The sequence below is a fragment of the Salmo salar genome, chromosome 13, assembly GCF_965601325.2.
Source record: "Salmo salar chromosome 13, fSalSal1, whole genome shotgun sequence".
NCBI lineage: Eukaryota > Metazoa > Chordata > Actinopteri > Salmoniformes > Salmonidae > Salmo > Salmo salar.
The window spans coordinates 64,018,354-64,038,989 of record NC_138303.1 but is presented as its reverse complement, the minus strand read 5'-3'; the positions used below and the strand labels follow the sequence as shown (position 1 = coordinate 64,038,989).

Here is a 20,636-nt window from a genome sequence, read left to right as displayed (position 1 = left end):
TAAATGAGAATGTGTTCTCAGTCAACGTACCTGGTAAAATAAAAAAAAGATTGTGTGTTGTTGACTAGGTCCTCTGAACAACAGTGTCCTGACAAGAACGCACATTTTCTGTGCCAGGTGAAATCACGCATCATTAAATCCTTCTTATTAATGTATCCAAATATATGTAACTTGGAAACAGCTTAAACAAATGCAAATGCAGCTACTTTGCTGTTATTCACTCAATGCCGCTGTTTCGTCTCGTGTCTGACAACACCCATGCCTATATCCTCCAAACACAGGCTTCTCGGGTATTATCACTTAAATTGAATGCATGTCAAAGAGGAGCCAGTCTTTGTGTGGAATGAATCTGGTCACACCTCATATGAAGGGCATCATTGTCTATTGCGTGTTAATTAGCAGTGAATAATAAATGAATGGCCTCAAATTCACATTATTAAGGAGTGAATAACATCTGAATATCCGAGAGGAGCCATTATTTGTGGGGAATGAATCTGGTTCTGGTCACACCTTATATGATGTGCCTTATACATTGTCTGTGACATGTTAATTAGCAGTGAATAACACCTTAATGAGGAATTATTGTGTTTTCAAGCATCCACAGATGGTGGATTGTGTAGGACTGTGTTTAACTCACTTCTCACCAGACCAATCATTCTGATTGATGTGTGGAATAACCCAAACCACCTCATCTTAACACATTGGAATCTTTGTCAGGATACTGTAACTACTATCAGAATCTAGTCAGTCTAATTAATTCTGTCGATAACCCTCCTATTTACTACAACATATTTCATGAAATTTTTTTGACGGCTAAATAATTTAAACAGATTATTCACGTCTCCTCCTAATTAAAACCTGGCTAATGGCTGTTGCCGGCTTTGAAATGTCTTTAGCAGTGATAACTTGTTAATTGCTTTAGATCTGTCATGGATTCACAGAGGAGGGATGGGAGGCATGGCCACAAGTCTTTTTCTTCCTACTTCGTATTTGGCACAACAAATCCTTGCCGGCACAAGAGACTGAAAGAATGTCTTCATTCTCTTCCATTCTCCTCCTGCCTGTGCATCAGTTGACACTGTGCCCCTCCGGAGTCTCCAGCCAGAGCGGTGAAACAAATTGTACCTTATCTCGGGCTCTGGGACCCATTACATTCCCCATTTTAATTAATCACAGTTTAATTAACTTCAGTGGCATCTCCCTTATCTGGAGAGGTAACATTCACTTAGGCAAGGTGTCACGGTGTGACAGGCAAACGCTGGCAAGTTCTCCTGCTACGAATGTGATGCACACAGACACAAATGTACTGCCAATCTCCTTCAGTGCTGTTTGTTGGCGGTGGAGACTTGGTACGGACTCTTTCAATTCGATTTCAAGCGAGTGAAGGACTACAATGGCATGGATAAACGTGGGGAAAATTAGGGTGAAAGCCTAAAGAGGAGGTAGAAAACTTAGGCTGGTAGAAGAGAATTTGTCCCCAACCAAATCTCCAGAAGAAAACGTTTTCTCTCGCCTGCAAAATCCTGCCCTGGACACGTTTTTATCTGGAGGTTGGGTTGCGCGTGCCATACCATAGAACTTAGAACGTAGAACGTTCAAGAAGGATACGCCGACAGCTCTGCATGTGTGTGCTAAGTGCATGCTAACAGCTGACGTGAAGAAGAGGATGTATTAAGTCATCCATCTTAAAGTTTGGAGGGTGAGATTGCGAGGGTGAAGGCACAAATGTGGCACTGCCAGTGAACCAACCATGAAAGTGATTAATCGGTCCTGGCCACCAATTCCTGCGAGGCGGCAATCTTAAGATCTCACAACCAGATCCAGGTACATTTGAAAATGGGTCACATTTTCCCCAAGTCATCCTTCTCCTCAGTTTATTTCCTAAATGAAATTGTTATTTTTTCCTGGCAATTTTTTTCCCCATCTACAGAACTGAATGACTTTGGTCCCTCCCAAGGGGTCAGTGAATCAAGGGGAGAGAAAGAAAATGTAATTCGGTGACAAAAAACAAGGCTCTAGTGTGGAGAGAGAGAGAAATAGAGAAAGAAGGGAAGAGGGGGAAGGGGAAGAGAGTGGGCTTTTTGCATCCAGCGGCAGTAATTAAAGGAGGGGGTGCTTAGTCCACCTCTATGTAGGCCAGCTCATGAGAAATCTATTGACTGGCCACGTTAAATCGTCAATTTGGAACCATTAGGCCGTGCCACATTCACAAACATGGTAGAAATGATGATGGGCTTACTGGAAAGGAGGGCCCCATCTCTCTCTCTCTCTCTCCCTGTCACTCTCCCCCTCTCTCAACCCCCCTCTCTCTTTCTCTCTCTCTCTCTTCCCTTGCTCTCTCTGGGGTCTAACTTGGCTTCGGAGACCAAACATCACTGCTGATGTTGTGAATTTGGCCGGTGTAATGAGTCACGCGGTATTAGCTCCTTTGCCGACCCATTGGAAAAATGCCAGCTGATTACCTAATTTCTGACATCACGGACGACACAACACAAGACCTGGGAGGGTGAACTCACTGCACTGGTCAGTATTTTATGTGGAGTTCCCAAAGCCTGTTGCACAGCTGGTTCACACCTCTAAAATGTGTGTGTGGTTGGTGTCACCTGATGCTCATCCAGAATCTGAAGCTGTGTCCCAAATGGGAGCCTATTCCCTATTTAGTGAAAAACTTTATTTTTTACAAATAGAGAATAGGGTGCCATTTTGGATGTGGCCTAAGACAAGGAACCCAACAGCATTAAAAGGCAGACAGGCAGGCAGTTAAGGACAGATGGCTAACAGTAGCGGCTTGTCTTAGATAATAATGTAAATGTGCTTGTTTATGATATGTTGTGCCAGTGACAGCTGTAGTGTTTGTTGATTTAGCATCACAGACCGAGAGATATTGAAAATGGTCCCCTGTATTGCACCAGTCGGCGCAGAAAGGAGGCCCATGAATTATTCACTGCATTTGGTTTGCTTTCAGTCTCTCTTGGTCAGCGTTTCAAATGGCACCCTATTCCCTATATGGTGCGCTGCTTTTGAACAGATCCATTTGGTCCCAGGTCAAAAGTAGTGCACTCAATACGGAATAGGGTGCTACAAATGAGACTGAAAGCAAACCAAATGCAGGTTGCCAACCTGAAATAAAAACACAAAGATGATTTTTCTTCCAACATCACAGTATAACACAGAGGATCACCACTGATTTGAAACCTGAGACTCCACCTTGTCAATAACAAACAATAACAAATATAGTCCCCCGTATACAGATGGTAAAATTAGTGTGGAAACTCATGGAGGAAATTGACCCATTATGACTTGATTTTAGAGTACTGATAATGTATAAATATTGACGGGTACTCCACCATTACATCACCTTCATGAAATGCCTTAAAAATGACTTTCAATATGGCCATTTATTCTCACTGTATCCGTTCAAGCTGTGGGGGATGTTTCACATTTCGGATCTTCAAGCAACGTCTTCATCTTCAGATTTGAAAATATTTGAAAATTGTATTGTGCAGATTTTGTCAAGGTAAAGGTTGTTGTAGCCTGTACTTTATTTACTCTTTCGCTTTTTAAACTATTCTTGAAGTTACTTAACAGTATATACAGTGAGCTCCAAAAGTATTGGGACAGTGATTATTATAAAATAAATGTGGCTCTCTACTCCAGCTCTTTGGATTTTCATTGATATCGGGTGAACTGTTTAGAAATTACATCACTTTTTGTACATAGTCCTCCTGAGAGAGCTTCAAGTTCCTTGGTGTCCACATCACCAACAAACTAGAATGCTCCAAGACAGTCGCTGGAGGCTCCGGGCTGAGGAGCGTCGCTGTAGGCTCCGGGCTGGGGAGCGTCGCTGTAGGCTCCGGGCTGGGGAGCGTCGCTGGAGGCTCCTGGCTGGGGAGCGTCGCTGGAGGCTCCTGGCTGATGGGCGTCGCTGGAGGCCCCGGGCTGAGAGGCGTCGCTGGAGGCCCCGGGCTGAGAGGCGTCGCTGGAGGCCACGGGCTGAGAGGCGTCGCTGGAGGCCACGGGCTGAGAGGCGTCGCTGGAGGCTCCTGACTGGGGAGCATCGCTGGAGGCTCCGGGCTGAGGAGCGTCGCTGGAGGCTCCGGGCTGGGGAGCATCGCTGGAGGCTCCGGGCTGAGGAGCGTCGCTGGAGGCTCTGGGCTGAGGAGCGTCACTGGAGGATCCTGACTGGGGAGTGTCGCTGAAGGCTCCGGGATGAGGAGCGTCGCTGGAGGCTCTGGGCTGAGGAGCGTCGCTGGAGCCCTCCTGCGTGGAGCTGGGACCGGTCTCCCTGGACTGGGAAGACTTACAGGAGACTGGGTGTGCAGAGCAGGCACGAGGCACACTGGGCCATGGAGGCGCACCGGAGGTCTGGAGCTCAGGGCTGGCACACTCCGTCCTGGCTGGATGGTCCCTGTAGCCCGGCACGGGCGGAGCGCTGGCATAGGGTGAGCTGGGCTGTGCTGGGGAATGAGGGCTGCCATGCGTAGAGCAGGCGCAGGATATGCTGGACCGAGGAGAAGTACTGGCGGCCAGATGCGCTGAGCAGGCACACTCCTTCCTTGCTGAGTGCCAACTCTAGCACGGCAACGCTGCGGAACCCATACCGACCGCACTGGACTGTGTGTGCAGATGGGCGAGATAGTGCGCATCACCCCGTAATGCATCGCTCACCCCTCTGCATGCCTGCTCAGTCGTGCCCTCTCTGCCAGTACCTCCTTCCGGAATCTCGCGTCAAGCTCGGCGCTCGACTCCTTTCTCGGCTCCGGTTTGCTCCACAGCTCCCTCCGAATAGCCCGGGAAGTTAGGTCAGGGTTCCCCCCTGACCTAGCAACACTCCCGTTATGCCCTCCCCCCAAAAATTTTTTGGGGCTGCCCCTCCACCTCCTGAATAGGAGGAAACAACGCCTCGTACCTCCGTCATTCCCTCTTTGCTTCCTCCAGCTCCGCCTTCGGGCGCTGGTACTCCCCAGCCTGGCTCCATGGACCTTTGCCATCGAGGATCTCCTCCCACGTCCATGACTCCAAATACTTCTCCTGCTGCTCCTTCCTCCGCTGTTTGGTCCTTCTTTGGTGGGTGGTTCTGTCATAGGCGTCGAAAGGGACAGACCAAAACGCAGCGGGTATAGTGCTCATCTTCTTTTATTACTTAATAAAGTGAACACTTAAACGAAAAACAATAAACCGACAATCAACAGTTCTGCAAGGTATACAGACTATGCAGAAAGCAACCACCCACAAAAACACAGGAAAAACAGGCTGCCTAAGTATGGCTTCCAATCAGAGACAACGAAAGACACCTGCCTCTGATTGGAAGCCATACCTGGCCACACAAAGAAAAAGAAACATAGAAATGGACAACTAGAACCAAAATCCCCTAGAACCAAAAACCCCAAAACACACAAAACAAACACCCCCTGCCACACCCTGACCATACTACAATTACAAATGACCCCATTACTGGTCAGGATGTGAGACCTTATCTACATGTACATACTACCTCAATCAGCCTGACTAACCGGTGTCTGTATGTAGCCTCGCTACTGTTATTTTTCACTGTCTTTTTACTGTTGTTTTTATTTCTTTACTTACCTATTGTTCACCTGATACATTTTTTGCGCTATTGGTTAGAGACTGTAAGTAAGCATTTCACTGTATTCGGCGCACGTGACAAATAAACTTTGATTTGATTAGTCCTCCCATTTTAGGACTATGTATTCACTTATATGTGTATTAAAGTAGTCAAAAGTTTAGTATTTGGTCCCATATTTTTAGCATGCAATGATTACATCAAGCTTGAGACTCTACAACATTTTTGGATGCCTTTGCTGTTAGTTTTGGTTGCGTTTAATATTATTTTGTAGAAATGCCCAATAGAAATTAATGATAAATAATGTATTGTGTCATTTGGGGTCACTTTTATTGTAAATAAGAATAGAATATGTTTCTAATTACTTCTACATTAATGTTGATGCTACCATGATTATGGATAGTCCTGAATGAATCATGAATAATGATGAGTGAGAAAGTTACAGATGCACAAATATCTTAGAACCAAGGCTAACCTCTCACCTTTTTGGGGGGTTATGATATTTGTGCGTCTGTAAATGCTCAATGCTTGCAATTGCGCTATGCCACTGGGCTTCCACCACTTTAAAGTAGTTAACTGGGTGGGGATTCCTATGAGTTGGGAGCAATCAGCCAATGAAGAAGTGCAAGGTAGCTTCAATGGCACTGCCCATGCTGTCACAAACGTTATAATGGCACAGATAGAAAGATGAGTCCTATCTATATCTATGGCCTGTTGTGTCCGCCCTCTCATTGGTTATAATGGTCCCAAGTGATCTCGCCTTCTCCCGGCTGCCTTTCATCTTTTTTGGACATGTATTTCCATTGTTACAGCGGTCACTTGACTATCTTGTCAATATAATGGACAATCTTTGGCTCTACCAGTCTCATTGTAACTGTGACGAACAAAGATGGCTGACAAAAGTGAAAGCAATTGCCAAGGCTCTAATCAGTCCTCCCCCAGCTGTGAGGGATGAGTAATGAGCAAAGAGGCCAAGTCATACCCTAATGAAGTCAGCTAGCTTTCTCAAACTCCATCTCCATCACACACTCTTTCTCTAACTCTCCTGCTGCTGCCACCGTGCCGTATAAGGCATTTGACTGCATGTAGCGAGCTATACCTCTCTCCTAATTTACCCCTGGGAGGGAAGAAAAATGGATGACGCTAATGAAGTGAAAGCAGCGAAGGCAGTAGTGGTGGTAGGCCGCGGTGGTGATGTCCAATGTCTAAGTATTACATTGAAGTGGTGGTGATGACGAAATGGCTTATTTTGTATCTGTTTCATGTAATATGTTACATATGAAGTGTATGGAAGGGCATATTGAGCGACAGAGAGATCATTGACAGAGAGATCATTGACAGATGCTGCTCTCTCTCTCCCCTTCTCTCCCTTACTCTCTTTTTGCCAAGCACTCAGGATGTGCCAGCTGCATGTTGCCTTTGATTTAGGCGTGCCCCAGATCTGCTCTCTAATGAGCTGAGTGTTTAATCAATAATTCCCTGGAGTTTGAATACAAATCTAGGGTGATCAGAGCTGGATTCACACAAGAATGTAAGTGACATTAACGAGCTGGGATTCGGCGAAACTCTCCCCAACTAGCTACCCTCTTTCCTTCTGTCTTTCTTTCTGCCTTTCTTTCATTCTTTCTTTCTTTCGTCTTTCTCTTGCATGAAAGGAGGCAGACTCTCTGGTTTCTGCTTCCTCTTTTGCCTTTGAGTAATCGCTCACCTGTGAGAAGTGTCAGACCACACAAAGCAGTAGCAGAGGTGAGGATGATGATGTATCGCCTCTATGCAACGCAGTCTAAGCGAATTCCTACCACTGAATGTGTATTTGAAATGTAGGCTACTTGTTCATGATGTACAATATTTGGATTTGCGACTACGTTGAATTTATATACTTCAGCCCCCATGCTGCTCTGAAATTAAGTGTAATTTATTCTACAGTGCCTTCAGAAAGTATTCATACACTTTGACTTATTCCACATGTTGTTGTGTTACAGCCTGAATTCAAAATGCATTCAATATTTTTTTTTATCTTACCCATCTACACAAAATACTCCATAATGACAAAGTGAAAACACCTGGATTGTACAATATTTGCACATTTTTATTTTAAAAATTCTTACAAGCTCTGTCAAGTTGGTTGTTGATCTTGCCATAGATGTTCAAGTCAATTTAAGTCAACACTGTAAGTAGGCCACTCAGGAACATTTAATGTCGTCTTGGTAAGCAACTCTAGTGTATATTTGGCCTTGTGTTTTAGGTTATTTTCCTGCTGAAAGGTGAATTTGTCTCCCAGTGTCTGTTGGAAAGCAAACAACCACTTTATCCTCTAGGATTTTGCCTGTTCTTAGCTCTATTCCATTTTTTTTTATCCCAAAAAACTTGCAGATGACAAGCATAACCATAAAATGATGCAGCACCACCATTTTTGAAAATATGAAGAGTGGTACTCAGTGATGTGCTGTGTTGGATTTGACCCAAACATAATTCTTTGTATTCAAGACATAAAATATATTTTTGACACATTTGTTTTCAGTTTAACTTCAGTGCCTTATTTGTATTCTGTACAGGTTTCCTTCTTTTCACTCTTATGGAAGTTAGTATGGTGGAGTAACTACAATCTTGTTGGTCCATTCTCACTTTTCTCCTATCACAGCCATTTAACTCTGTAACTGTTCTGAAGTTAAAATGTACCTCAAATTGAAATCTTTGAGCGATTTCCCTTCTCTCCTGCAACTGAGTTAGGAAGGACGCCTGTATATTTGCAGTGACTGGGTGCCTTGATACACCATCCAAATTGTAGTTAATAACTTCACCATCCTCAATGGGATATTCAATGTCTGCTTTTTTACCTATATGTGCACTTCTTTGTGAGGCATTGGAAAACCTCCCTGGTCTTTGTGGTTGAATCTGTGTAAGAAATTCACTGCTCGACTGAGGAACCTTACAGATAATTGTATGTGTGGGGTACAGAGATTAGGTAGTCGTTCAAAAATCATGTTAAACACTATTATTGCATGCAACTTATTATGTGACTTGTTATGCCCATTTGTACTCCTGAACTTATTTTAACTTGCCATAACAAAGGGGTTGAATACTTATTGACTCAAGACACTTCAGTGTTTCCTTTTAAATACATTTGTTAACATTAAAAACATAATTCCACTTCGACATTATGGGGTATTGTGTGTTGGCCACTGACACGAAATCTCAATTTAATACATTTTAAATGCAGGCTGTAACACAACAAAATGTGGAAAAAGTCAATACTTTCTAAAGGCACTGTACATTTTCATCCCGGACTGAAACATCAGAAGTGTTACCCTGGATTGGCATACAATGTCATAGCATTGCCTGTCAAAGGGATAGTTCATCGAAATTGCAAAACAACATATTGATTGCCTTTTTGCACTTGCATTGGTTTTGGGCCAAACATGCTGAAGATTTAGCATTTAGAGAAGGTGGCAAAACCTAAGCATGGATTGCTGTTTTACCATGTCTATAAACTGCTTACAGGGTAAAGAAACCAATATGTAATTTTGTTGTTTGGATGAACCACTATTGTAAGTCTTTAACTGCTCTACAACAGTACAAATCTAATAGACAGTAATGCAAATCAAATAAATGCATCTTTATTGTACTCCACAGTTCCCCCTGATGACCCTGTGATTGTTGGGGCGCCTGTGGTCAGCCTAAGGGCTGGCGACCCCCTCAACCTGACGTGCCACGCTGACAATGCCAAGCCTGCCGCCTCCATCATCTGGATCCGCAACGGGCAGGTCCTGAATGGCGCCATGTACTCTAAGGTAAGGATGTGGGCGTAACTCCCACTAGGGATGGGGCAGGACATGTCCCCTCCACATTCTAAAATTGAAGTTTTATAATTTCACTGTAGCTATGGATCTAGACTGGGTAGGGTTTGGGCTAGTTTTGATTGATCTCTGTGCTGACCTGACTCTTTCAACAGGACATCGCTCTTTGTACATATTGAAACTAATTCAACACCTTAACCATTACACCAAGAGATTCAAACTGACTTATTAAGGTTGCTACAATGTCCCCTTCCTACGGAAAGAGTGCCCATCACTTTTCTATCTGCAGTCACTCCTACCCAGACTTTGATGGCATCACAGTAACATCATCCCACTTCTGACACCAATGTAGAGAATTCAGGGGGTTGCACTGACCAGAACTCCAGTGAATGTCAACCCGACACCATAGCTGTTACGCCAAGAGATCCAAACCTCTTCGCTACATGTATGTACTGTAGGTACTGTATTTATTAACTGACAAATTCAGTACATACTAATAAAACTGTTATTATAACTCTATACAAGACAGAAATCTAGATATGTTGCACTCACTAAAAAGTATAAAAGGTGCATACACTGAAATTAAGTTAACATAAATAAATTGATTGTGCACCTGAAATGTGTTTTTTAGACCTTGATAAGAGGTGTGCTCTCTCTTCCCTCACTTGGAGGAATCCTTCCCACTCTTCCTATCTTCCTCTCTTCTCCTCTCTTTACTAATCCTTTCCTCGAAGTGTCCTGAAAAAGGCCTCGCTCTGTCAGTTTAATGGCAGCTGAGATTTTTTATTTGATTCACGGGGCAAGATGGAGCACTCATGTTTTGCTTTAAACATGACAAAAAAGAGAAAGCATTCCAACACTCTACATTATGGATGTGTTCATGGGCAAGTTGTTCACTTTGTCAGCCCTGAGTAGGAAACTGAGAAAGTGAGAGGCGCGTTTAATCTTGCAGTGTGATCTTGCTCGTTCTGGGGTGAGCCTAACCCACACAAACTGACTGGAGGGCGCTCCCTTCACTCATTGTAAGCCCATGAATTAGACACAGGCAAGCCACTTAGACATACGTATTTCTATATCAGTGCTCTCCCTCCTGATTAATTAAATGTCTCAAAGCTTGAGAAATGTTTTTGACATTTTGAAAAAAGAGGACTATTTTGGGAAAATAATTATATTGGGAACTTGATGGTTAATAACTGACACGGAGAGTGTATAGCTACTTTGTTAGTACTTAGTATCAGCATCTGTATAGAACATTTGAAATGTGTCACATTTGATAATGATTGCATCATATTGATTACACGTGACACTGTTAGGATGTCAAGTCTTTTTGATTCATCTGAATCTGTTAACAGCTCCATTTTAGACGCATCAGGATAAATCATTTTGGAGACAGAGAACCAATATGTTTCATCTTCATCCAAGGATGAAGCTGGGTTTTGGAAAACATACTTTGAGTCAGATCATGACTTGACTTGGCATATCAAGGCATGCAAATTGAGGCAAACGATAGAGACAACTGATTCCATCTGTCCAGTATGACATCAGAAATCTGCAAAAAATGTACCACTAAACTCTATAATATGTAATTACAAATATGTTACTATCACATTATTACTATGTAATTCAGGGCAAGCCATACTTGAGATTCCTGAGGTCATACAGTTCGTATATATTGCATGATGTACTGTAAATCGATTGCTACCCACCTACTGTATTACTTGCAATGGCAGTGATATGTGCTTGCCTTATTTACTTTAGTTGCTCTAGTCACTCTGGATAAAGATGCTAAATGAACACAATGTAAATGTAATTTAAATAAGACATCTTGTAATGATAATAGCGATCTCTGGTCTTGCATTGTTTCCTCAGACACTGTTGCGGGATGAGCGAAGGGAGAGTACAGTCAGCTCACTCTACCTCTCTGCCTCCAACATCGAGACAGGCCAACAAATCACCTGTCGGGCCTCAAACAAGGCCGTGCCCAATGGGAAAGATGCCATTGTCACCATCGATATCCAACGTGAGTACAGCGCCCCATATCTCACATTAGCTCACACTAAACTCATCCATTGGTCTATCTATTTGAACAATCAAACACTGCCTTCATCCTATTTCTACTGCACAATTCTACCCCTAACACTGCACATGCTAACCCAACATCTCCAATATTTATTAACATTGTCTTTTGGAGGTTCCAAGGCTGGGTTTTGACAAACACTGTCGAAATGTGAATTCTATTAATTGCAGCACTTCCCATTCAAAGAATAATTAACATATTTGATGTTGTCTGGGAGCACAATGGAAGAGATAATGTGTTTGATGTCATGGTCTCAGCCAATGAAAATCAATGTTAGTGTTTGCTCTTTGATTCTTCCTGTGTGTGCGGCCATTGTGTGCACTTCTTTCTTTCTTTCTTGTGCTCAACCTGCCACTAATCGTTTATACAAAAATACTATCAAAAGAGATTCCTTCAGAGTAGTGAAAAATAGGCCCCCTCTGTACAAAATGCAATTGTCAGAAGGTATTATTTGATTACTAAAACCATTTGCAGTAAGTTAGGGATTTTGAACAAAGGAATTTTGCATCCCTCACAGCTCCTTCAAAGCTATTAAGTTTGACTAATAAAACTGAAATACTATTCAAGGATCCATTACGTTTGACAGCTCCATTCTTCCTCATCGTGCATTCTTTTTATTTTTGTGTCTCATCCAAAAGGAATCCTCTCCCCAAGCCTTGGCACGGGGAGAGACAGAAACAAGAGCGCTAACTGACTAGCTGTTGTTGTGTGTACTGCCAGAGAGGGGCCTAATCGTTTTGTCATGAAAAACAATGGCGCATTTTTCCCTCGCGGCAAGTCAACTGTTGTATAAAAACAAATGTTTGATTCAGCTCTAGCTCTTTCTGTTTGGGTAACCTTGAGTTTGCCTGAAATAAAGTATATACCTAGCAGGCAGCAGCAGCAACACTGGAGCAATAGTGATGCCGTTTGTGCTCGAATGAATTTGGGTAATAAGGTGAATCTGATACCGATCGTAAGCGGAGCTCGTTTGATAGGAATGAACTGCAACAATGCAGAGGTGAGGACAGGACTCTCCCCAATACACCAATAGTGGTGGAAGAACAAAGCCCCCCCAAGAGTATCACACTGTATTGGCATGGCAAAGCTGTAGAAATCAATTCTCCTCAGGGTTGAAACGTGAGAGATGACGACCCCCCCCCCCCCCCCCTCCCTCTTCCTTTAGCACTCAGCATTAGCCTTACTGATTTCCAATTGGGCATTTGCGTGGGCCCATCTAAATGTGTCTCTTGTTTCACTTTGCATGCACATTCAGCAGCAAAGGGAGAGGGGGGGGGGGGGGGGGGGTTTAAATAAAACACAAGGAAGCAATTTAGAAAAGTGGAAAGCCAGACATAAGCCACTAGCCACAGGCTCCCCTGTTACCGAGGGTGGGGGAATGGAAACAGGTGTTGGATGAATAAGTGATGACAGCGCGTGGCGAGGAGAAGAGGCCACGAGGCTCGTAGGGGTCCTCGGGGGTGCGCAGACTGCCACAAGGGGCGCCCTACTGTCACAGTAGCCAGTTAATATTGATGAGAGGCAGCTGGTTTGGGTGACGGTGGCGGGCGGTGTGGAAAGAAGCACACACACAAACACATGCCCCATAATGCATTGGGCAGAGGGCAGACAAACACGGGGGAGGAGGGTTAGCTTGGGACACGGGGCCCGTCTAGTTGGCGACTCCAATCACGTCAGTCATTCTCTTACTGCTCGCAAGGGTGTTTTAACGGAGTATTAGCATATTTCTCCTAGCTCTCTGTCTATGTGAATGTGTTCCTGACCACCTCAATATATGTGGTGATCCACTATGCAGTAGAATGAGCACTGTAGGGTTTTCTCATGGGTTTCATGACCACATCTTTATAACAATTCAATATTGATGAGATGGTAGACCATGTATGTAGAATGCAATCATCTCAACACACACAAGTCCCATGATGCTCTTCGGCACAACACCAATACACATCTCCTCCCGACCTACTTAAATTGTCCCCATTATGAACCACAATTATGAACAAACTTACAAGCAAGTATCTTGGTGCCCGTCTATCTCTCGTAGGGTAACGGTGGTCAACGTGACTCTCAATAACAATGTCTATAGACTGTGGTGTAGGCATTTGAGTAGCCTGTGTCACAGTCTCGTCACATCCTTGAGTGGGTGTGGCTGATTCAGTGTCCTGAGAACGTGCCTGTGAGCCCCTATGTGACCACTGCTGGGTCAAGGTGTCACCCAGTAACAGTTCTGGACCAGACAGGACTGGCGGTTCTTTCGGTGTGGCTTTACTCAACAGTAACAGATCTGTGTGCCTTTTTCAGATGACATTCTATGCAGTCTTAACAGTGTAGGACACAGTCTGAGCAATGTCTGTAGCAGCAACCCACTTTGGTCCACTGAGGTAGTTCCTGGCTCTTGGATTGAAAGGGCTGTCCTTTGCTCTTAGTTCACAACATTTGACTTGACTCTCCTATTGACGTCGCAATGTCTCTTTTGTGTTTGGAGGTTTGAGAAGGTCGAAGCTTGTGTGTAGGTCTCTCTTCATGAGTAATGAGGAATGTTCTTGTATTTGTATTTATTATGGCTCCCCAGCTACTCTTCCTGGGGTCCAGCAAAATTAAGGCAGTTTATACAATTTTAAAAACATTACAATACATTCACAGATTTCACAACACACTGTGTGCCCTCAGGCCCCTACTCCACCACTACCACATATCTACAGTACAAAATCCATGTAGGATAGAAGGATGTTGTTCAAGTGTTTGTGCAGTATCCCTTGACCCTGAGACGCTTTCAATGCATGTTTCATGGTCTCTACCAGGGCTTGGAACCAGTTCAGGGAACAGAACTGGAACCTGGAACGAAAGTGTTCCATACTGTTTAAAAACATGGGAACCAGTTAATAACCAGTTATTTTACATTCCAGGCATTTCTTTCCAGTCCCACAACAAAATGCAACAAAGCTCCTATGCAAAGCATTCACTCTGTCACTCAGAAACATATTCCAGTGTCTGCCTGCAAGCTCAAAATCTTTGCCTGTGCATTTATAGGGTGCCCCCCCCCCCCCCCCCCCCCCCCCCACCCCACGAAACATAGGCTACTGACTATACTGACGTTACATTGGCACTTGATTCAGAAGATAGGGAGAGAGATTTTTAATTAGCTAGAGATGAGATGAGGGCAGTGGGAAAGTAGGTCCCTAAATGTCATGTAATCTAAAAAAGAAGGTGAGTAGTCAGCCAGTAAATTGCAATTAACTTTAGTGAACTATTAAAAGAATATATTTACAAAAGAACACATATAGGAGCAGTCGCATAGTACATCTGGATGCACAACTGCAATGCGTTTCGACTACTAGAGTCTTCCTCAAGCAGCGTTGAGCTAGAGAAGAATGGATTAACTTTTTCAATGCTAGTTAAGAATACTGTAGGTATCACATTTCACATTGGATTTATTAATTTCAAAAACGTAAGATGTGTTTTTAATTCTGGTACAGCTCTACACACACAAGCTTGTTAGCTAGCTAGCTCAAGTACATTCAAAGTTACTCCATAGAAGCCGCTCCTCCTATGTATAATTCTGCACCTAATTCATATAATGCATGTCATAAAAAGATGCCCAGCGCTTCAAGCCTCCTCCTCAACCATCTCTCGCTTTTTCCCCACCTGCAAAAATTCAGTTGCATCTTGCTCCATAGTCTTTGTCTGTGCATCATGCATGTATACAACTGCTCTTTCCACACTGACTGGTGAAGTAATTTAATTAGCTAAATGTAAAAAACTTGATTTCACAGGTTAAAAAAGGAAAAAAGGCCTCCCGAGTGGTGCAACGGTCTAAGGCACTGCATCGCAGTGCTAGCTGCGCAACTACAGATCCTGGTTCAATACCAGGCTGTGTGGATCTGTTCAGAACTAAACAATTGCAAAATCATTTCCAACTCTTGGTTTGTACAAACTTTTCTTCCAACCCATTGGTTGATGGAGGATACGGTGCAGACCTGATGTGCTATACACCATTCACCGGGAGGAAAGTGACCATTTCTTGGGCACTAGCTGCGGTTTGTTGAAGCACGCAAAAAATCTATAAATGACAAACTGGGCATACTTGAACTAGTCAGTAAGGATATAAAAGAGATGAAGGCCTTGAGATGAGTGACGAAAAAGCTGCGACATTGGAGAAAGACACAAACAAGCTAAAAGGGACAGTCAATAATATTGAAACCAAAGTTAATGAACTTAAAATAGAGAACATTGTTCTGAGAGAAGCCTTACTTGACATACAGACTAGATCCATGAGAGAGAATCTGGTACTTAAAGGTGTCCAAGAGAAAGAAGGAAAAGTTCCTCAAGGTGTAGTTAGGGAGTTCGTCCTTACAGCGCTTCAGATTCCACGCGAAGCTATCGACAAAATCCAGCACAAACATATACACCGCTTTGGACAGAGGTATTAATGCCCAGTAGTTGCCAAATTTGCTTTCTTTAAATAATGGTTAAAAGGGTTGTGAGAGAGCTTTCAATTTTGTGCAGATGAGGAATATTCATTTTATAATGAATTATACATCTTGTTTATTTATTCTCCTATCATGGTGGAACTGCATTTTCCAAAAAAATAGACATTAATTTATTTACTGTCCTACTGTATCATGGGGAACAACATTTTTTAAATAAATTATGAATCTAATTTATTTATGATCCTATATTGATGGAACGGTCCACCACCCTATACCCTAGACACCCACCTGAACGGCCCAGACGCTAATGAGTAGTCCCTATCTGTTTTATGGGCCTGCTGTAAGCGGCTTGTATGCAGCCAAAATGCGGTCAGAGACCTTTTAGAGCAGCACCGCCCCCTCAAGATTCTGAACCTGCCTGGCAGGGTTGGTCCTACAAACCAGAGCCCCCTGATGGGAGAGCATAATATACAAGGAAATTCACAAAGCTGCTAATGAGAACCTTGACGACCTTGTACCTAGCCGGTGGGGATTCTGTTGGGGTGCCCCCAGGCAGTGGCAGTGCTGGCAACACTAGTTGCAGTAACCCATGGGGGAGATGGTCACACTTGGACATTCAGAGAGGGGGCATCTTATTGTGGCCCTGGTGGCACAAAATCAAAGGTTTGACTGCACAGAGATACTTGGGAATATGGTCACAACGGGGGACCATGTGTGGGTGTTTCAGGGGAAGGGGGTATATCTGACCTCCATCACCTAGGACGTGACAATGGTTAATCAAATCTCCCCATTTCTGCCCATTTTTTGCTCAGTTTTGCAGGCCTTCTACTGCTGCAACTGTATATACATTCGTTAACCTCTATGGGCTACTCAACAGCCAGTTGAATCCTGTGGCGCGTTATTCAAATACCTTAGATATGATATTACTTAAATTTTTCAAAAATATGACTATTTTACACCATTTTAAAGATAAGACTCTCGTTAACCTCTATGGGCTCTACGTAACAGCCACTGCCAGCCTGTGGCGCGATTTTCAAAACCTTAAAAATCCTATTACTTCAATTTCTCAAACATATGACTATTTTACAGCCATTTAAAGACAAGACTCTCGTTAATCTAACCACACTGTCCGATTTCAAAAAGGCTTTACAACGAAAGCAAAACATTAGATTATGTCAGCAGAGTACCAAGCCAGAAATAATCAGACACCCATTTTTCAAGCCAGCATATAATGTCACCAAAACCCAGAAGACAGCTAAATGCAGCACTCACCTTTGATGATCTTCATCAGATGACAACCCTAGGACATTATGTTATACAATACATGCATGTTTTGTTCAATCAAGTTCATATTTATATCAAAAACCAGCTTTTTACATTCGCATGTGACGTTCAGAACTAGCATACCCCCCGCAAACTTCCGGGGAATTCGCTAAAATTTTACTAAATTACTCACGATAAACGTTCACAAAAAGCATAACAATTATTTTAAGAATTATAGATACAGACCTCCTCTATGCACTCGATATGTCCGATTTTAAAATAGCTTTTTGGTGAAAGCACATTTTGCAATATTCTAAGTACATAGCCCAGGCATCACGGGCTCGCTATTTAGACACCCGGCAAGTTTAGCACTCACCATAATCATATTTACTATTATAAAAGTTTGATTACCTTTTGTTGTCCTCGTCAAAATGCACACCCAGGACTGCTATTTCAATAACAAATGTTGGTTTGGTCCAAAATAATCCATCGTTATATCCGAATAGCGGCGTTTTGTTCGTGCGTTCCAGACACTATCCGAAATAGTAAAGAAGTGTCGCGCGCATGGCACAATTCGTGACAATAAAATTCTAAATATTCCATTACCGTACTTCGAAGCATGTCAACCGCTGTTTAAAATCAATTTTTACGACACTTTTCTCGTAGAAAAGCGATAATATTCTGACAGGGAATCTCCTTTTCGGCAAACAGAGGAAAAAATCCCAAAGGCGGGGGCGGTCGGGGTCACGCGCATAAGGCCAGTGTCCCTTGATCGGCCACTTGAGAAAGGCGATAATGTGTTTCAGCCTGGGGCTGGAATGACGACATTCTGTTTTTTCCCGGGCTCTGAGCGCCTATGGACGACGTGGGAAGTGTCACGTTAGAGCAGAGATCCTTAGTAAATGATAGAGATGGAAAAGAAGTTCAAGAAATGGTCAGCCAGCCCACTTCCTGTAAAGGAATCTCTCAGGTATAATTAATACCTGTGGATAGAAAACACCCTAAAGTTTCTAAAACTGTTTGAATGGTGTCTGTGAGTATAACAGAACTCATATGGCAGTCAAAACCCCGAGACCGATTGAACCAGGAAGTGGAATTCTGAATTGTGGACTCAACTTCACGTCGTCGCCTATTATTAACACCGTGAGATATCGTTTATTGAGCACTTCCTATTGCTTCCACAAGATGTCGCTAGTCTTTACAAAGTGTTTTGAGCCTTCTACTGTCGAAACTCAGTGAATGAGACGCGTTGGAATTTGGTCACAGCGGGAGGGCCATCACCATTATGACGCCGGCGGCCCTGTCTACCCCCACCTTTGGAAACGTTTTGAAACACATTGAAATCGTCCCCCTCGAATCTTATTGGCTCTCTTGTTGAAACAGGCCCTGAAGATTTATGTTATACAACGTTTGACATGTTTGAATGAACCTAAATAAGAAAAAAATGCATTTTGTTGACAGAGTAGCCCCGCGCACGTCGGAACTTTTGGTGCAGCCTTCAGAACGCGCTAACAACAACAAGCTAATGGAACATAAAGGATGAACTTTTTCGACCGAAAATACATCTGTTGTGGACCTGGGATTCCTGGAAGTGCTTTCTGATGAAGACAACTAAAGGTAAGGGATTATTGACAATATTATACAACATTAGATGTGATATGCGATTGTTCCAAGATGGCGCCGAGCTGTATTTACTAGCTCATTTTCTGAGTATCGCATCCCCTTTTATCGCTAAGTGTGATTACCCAGTAAAGTTATTTTTAAATCTGGTATGACAGGTGCTTTTGAGAGATATTCATCTATAAATCTTAGAATGACAATATTACATTTTAAAAATGTTTTCGAATAGTAATTCAGTAAATTGTAGCACTGTTTCATCGGATGCTTTTGATGGGAAAATAGTTAGTCAACGTCAGACGCCGATGTAAAATGCTGTTTTCATATATTAATATGAACTTTATTGAACAAAAGAATGCATGCATTGTGTAACATGATGTCCTAGGTGTGTCATCTGATGAAGTTTGTAAAAGGTTAGTGCTGCATTTAGCTGTTTTTTGGTTATTTGTGATGCATGTGGTTGGTCGGAAAATGGCTTTGTTGCTGCTTTTTACGATGGACTCCTCTAACATAATCTAATGATTTGCTTTTCCTGTAAAACCTTTTTGAAATCGGACGACGTGGGTCAATTCAGGAGAGGTGTATCTATAAAACGAAAAAAGATTATTATTATATTTTTTTTCAAATTATTACATTTTGTTATGCTAATGGCGATATGATTTTTTGCTGGATTTTGATCCCGCTGACGGGATGAGACGCTGAAGAGGATTTATACAATACATGCATGTTTTGTTCAATCAAGTTCATATTTATATCAAAAACCAGTTTTTTACATTAGCATGTGACTAGCATGTGACTAGCATTCCCACCGAACACTGCCGGTGAATTTACTAAATTACTCACGATAAACGTTCACAAAAAGCATAACAATTATTTTAAGAATTATAGATACAGAACTCCTCTATGCACTCGATATGTCCGATTTTAAAATAGCTTTTCGGTGAAAGCACATTTTGCAATATTCTCAGTAGATAGCCCGGCATCACAGGGCTAGCTATTTAGACACCCAGCAGGTTTAGCACTCATCAAAGTCAGATTTACTATAAGAAAAATGTTCTTACCTTTGTTGTCTTCATCAGAATGCACTCCCAGGACTTCTACTTCAATAACAAATGTTGGTTTGGTCCAAAATAATCCATCGTTATATCCAAACAGCGGCGTTTTGTTCGTGCGTTCTAGACACTATCCTAAAGGGTAACTAAGGGTGACGAGCATGGCGCAATTCGTGACAAAAAAATGCTAAATATTCCATTATCGTACTTCGAAGCATGTCAACCGCTGTTTAAAATCAATTTTTATGCCATTTTTCTCATAAAAAAGCGATAATATTCCGACCGGGAATCTGCGTTTAGATAAACAGACAAAGGAAAAGAAAGCATTCGGTCGAAGCGGGCACGCGCCTAAGCCCATAGTACTCTGAGTGGCCACTTACCAAAAGCGATAAAGTGTTTCAGCCAGAGCCTGCCTCGATATCATTCAACGTTTTCCCGGGCTCTGAGACCCTATGGAAGACGTAGGAAGTGTCACGTTATTGCACAGATCCTGAGTCTTCAATAAAAAGAGCCAAGATGAAACACTACTTCTCAGACAGGCCACTTCCTGCTTGAAATCTTCTCAGGTTTTGGCCTGCCATAGAAGTTCTGTTATACTCACAGACACCATTCAAACAGTTTTAGAAACTTTAGGGTGTTTTCTATCCAAAGCCAATAATTATATGCATATTCTAGTTACTGGGCAGGAGTAGTAACCAGATTAAATCGGGTACGTTTTTTATCCAGCCGTGTCAATACCGCCCCCTAGCCCTAACAGGTTAATCAAGACCTTTCTTGAGTTGGTCTCTGGGATGGTGCATGTGTTGAGAATCTGAGTCT

The 20,636-nt window shown here is 42.8% G+C and overlaps 1 protein-coding gene across 1 annotated transcript in view; it reads left to right on the top strand.

Annotated features, from left to right (window-relative positions):
• Positions 1 to 20,636, top strand: part of LOC106567547 (kin of IRRE-like protein 3) — a 368,305-nt gene that overhangs the window by 228,297 nt on the left and 119,372 nt on the right. The window contains exons 4-5 of the mRNA XM_014136991.3: positions 9,218 to 9,375; positions 11,251 to 11,401. Coding sequence (XP_013992466.1) covers positions 9,218 to 9,375; positions 11,251 to 11,401 — 309 coding nt within the window. The remainder of the gene's footprint in view (positions 1 to 9,217; positions 9,376 to 11,250; positions 11,402 to 20,636) is intronic.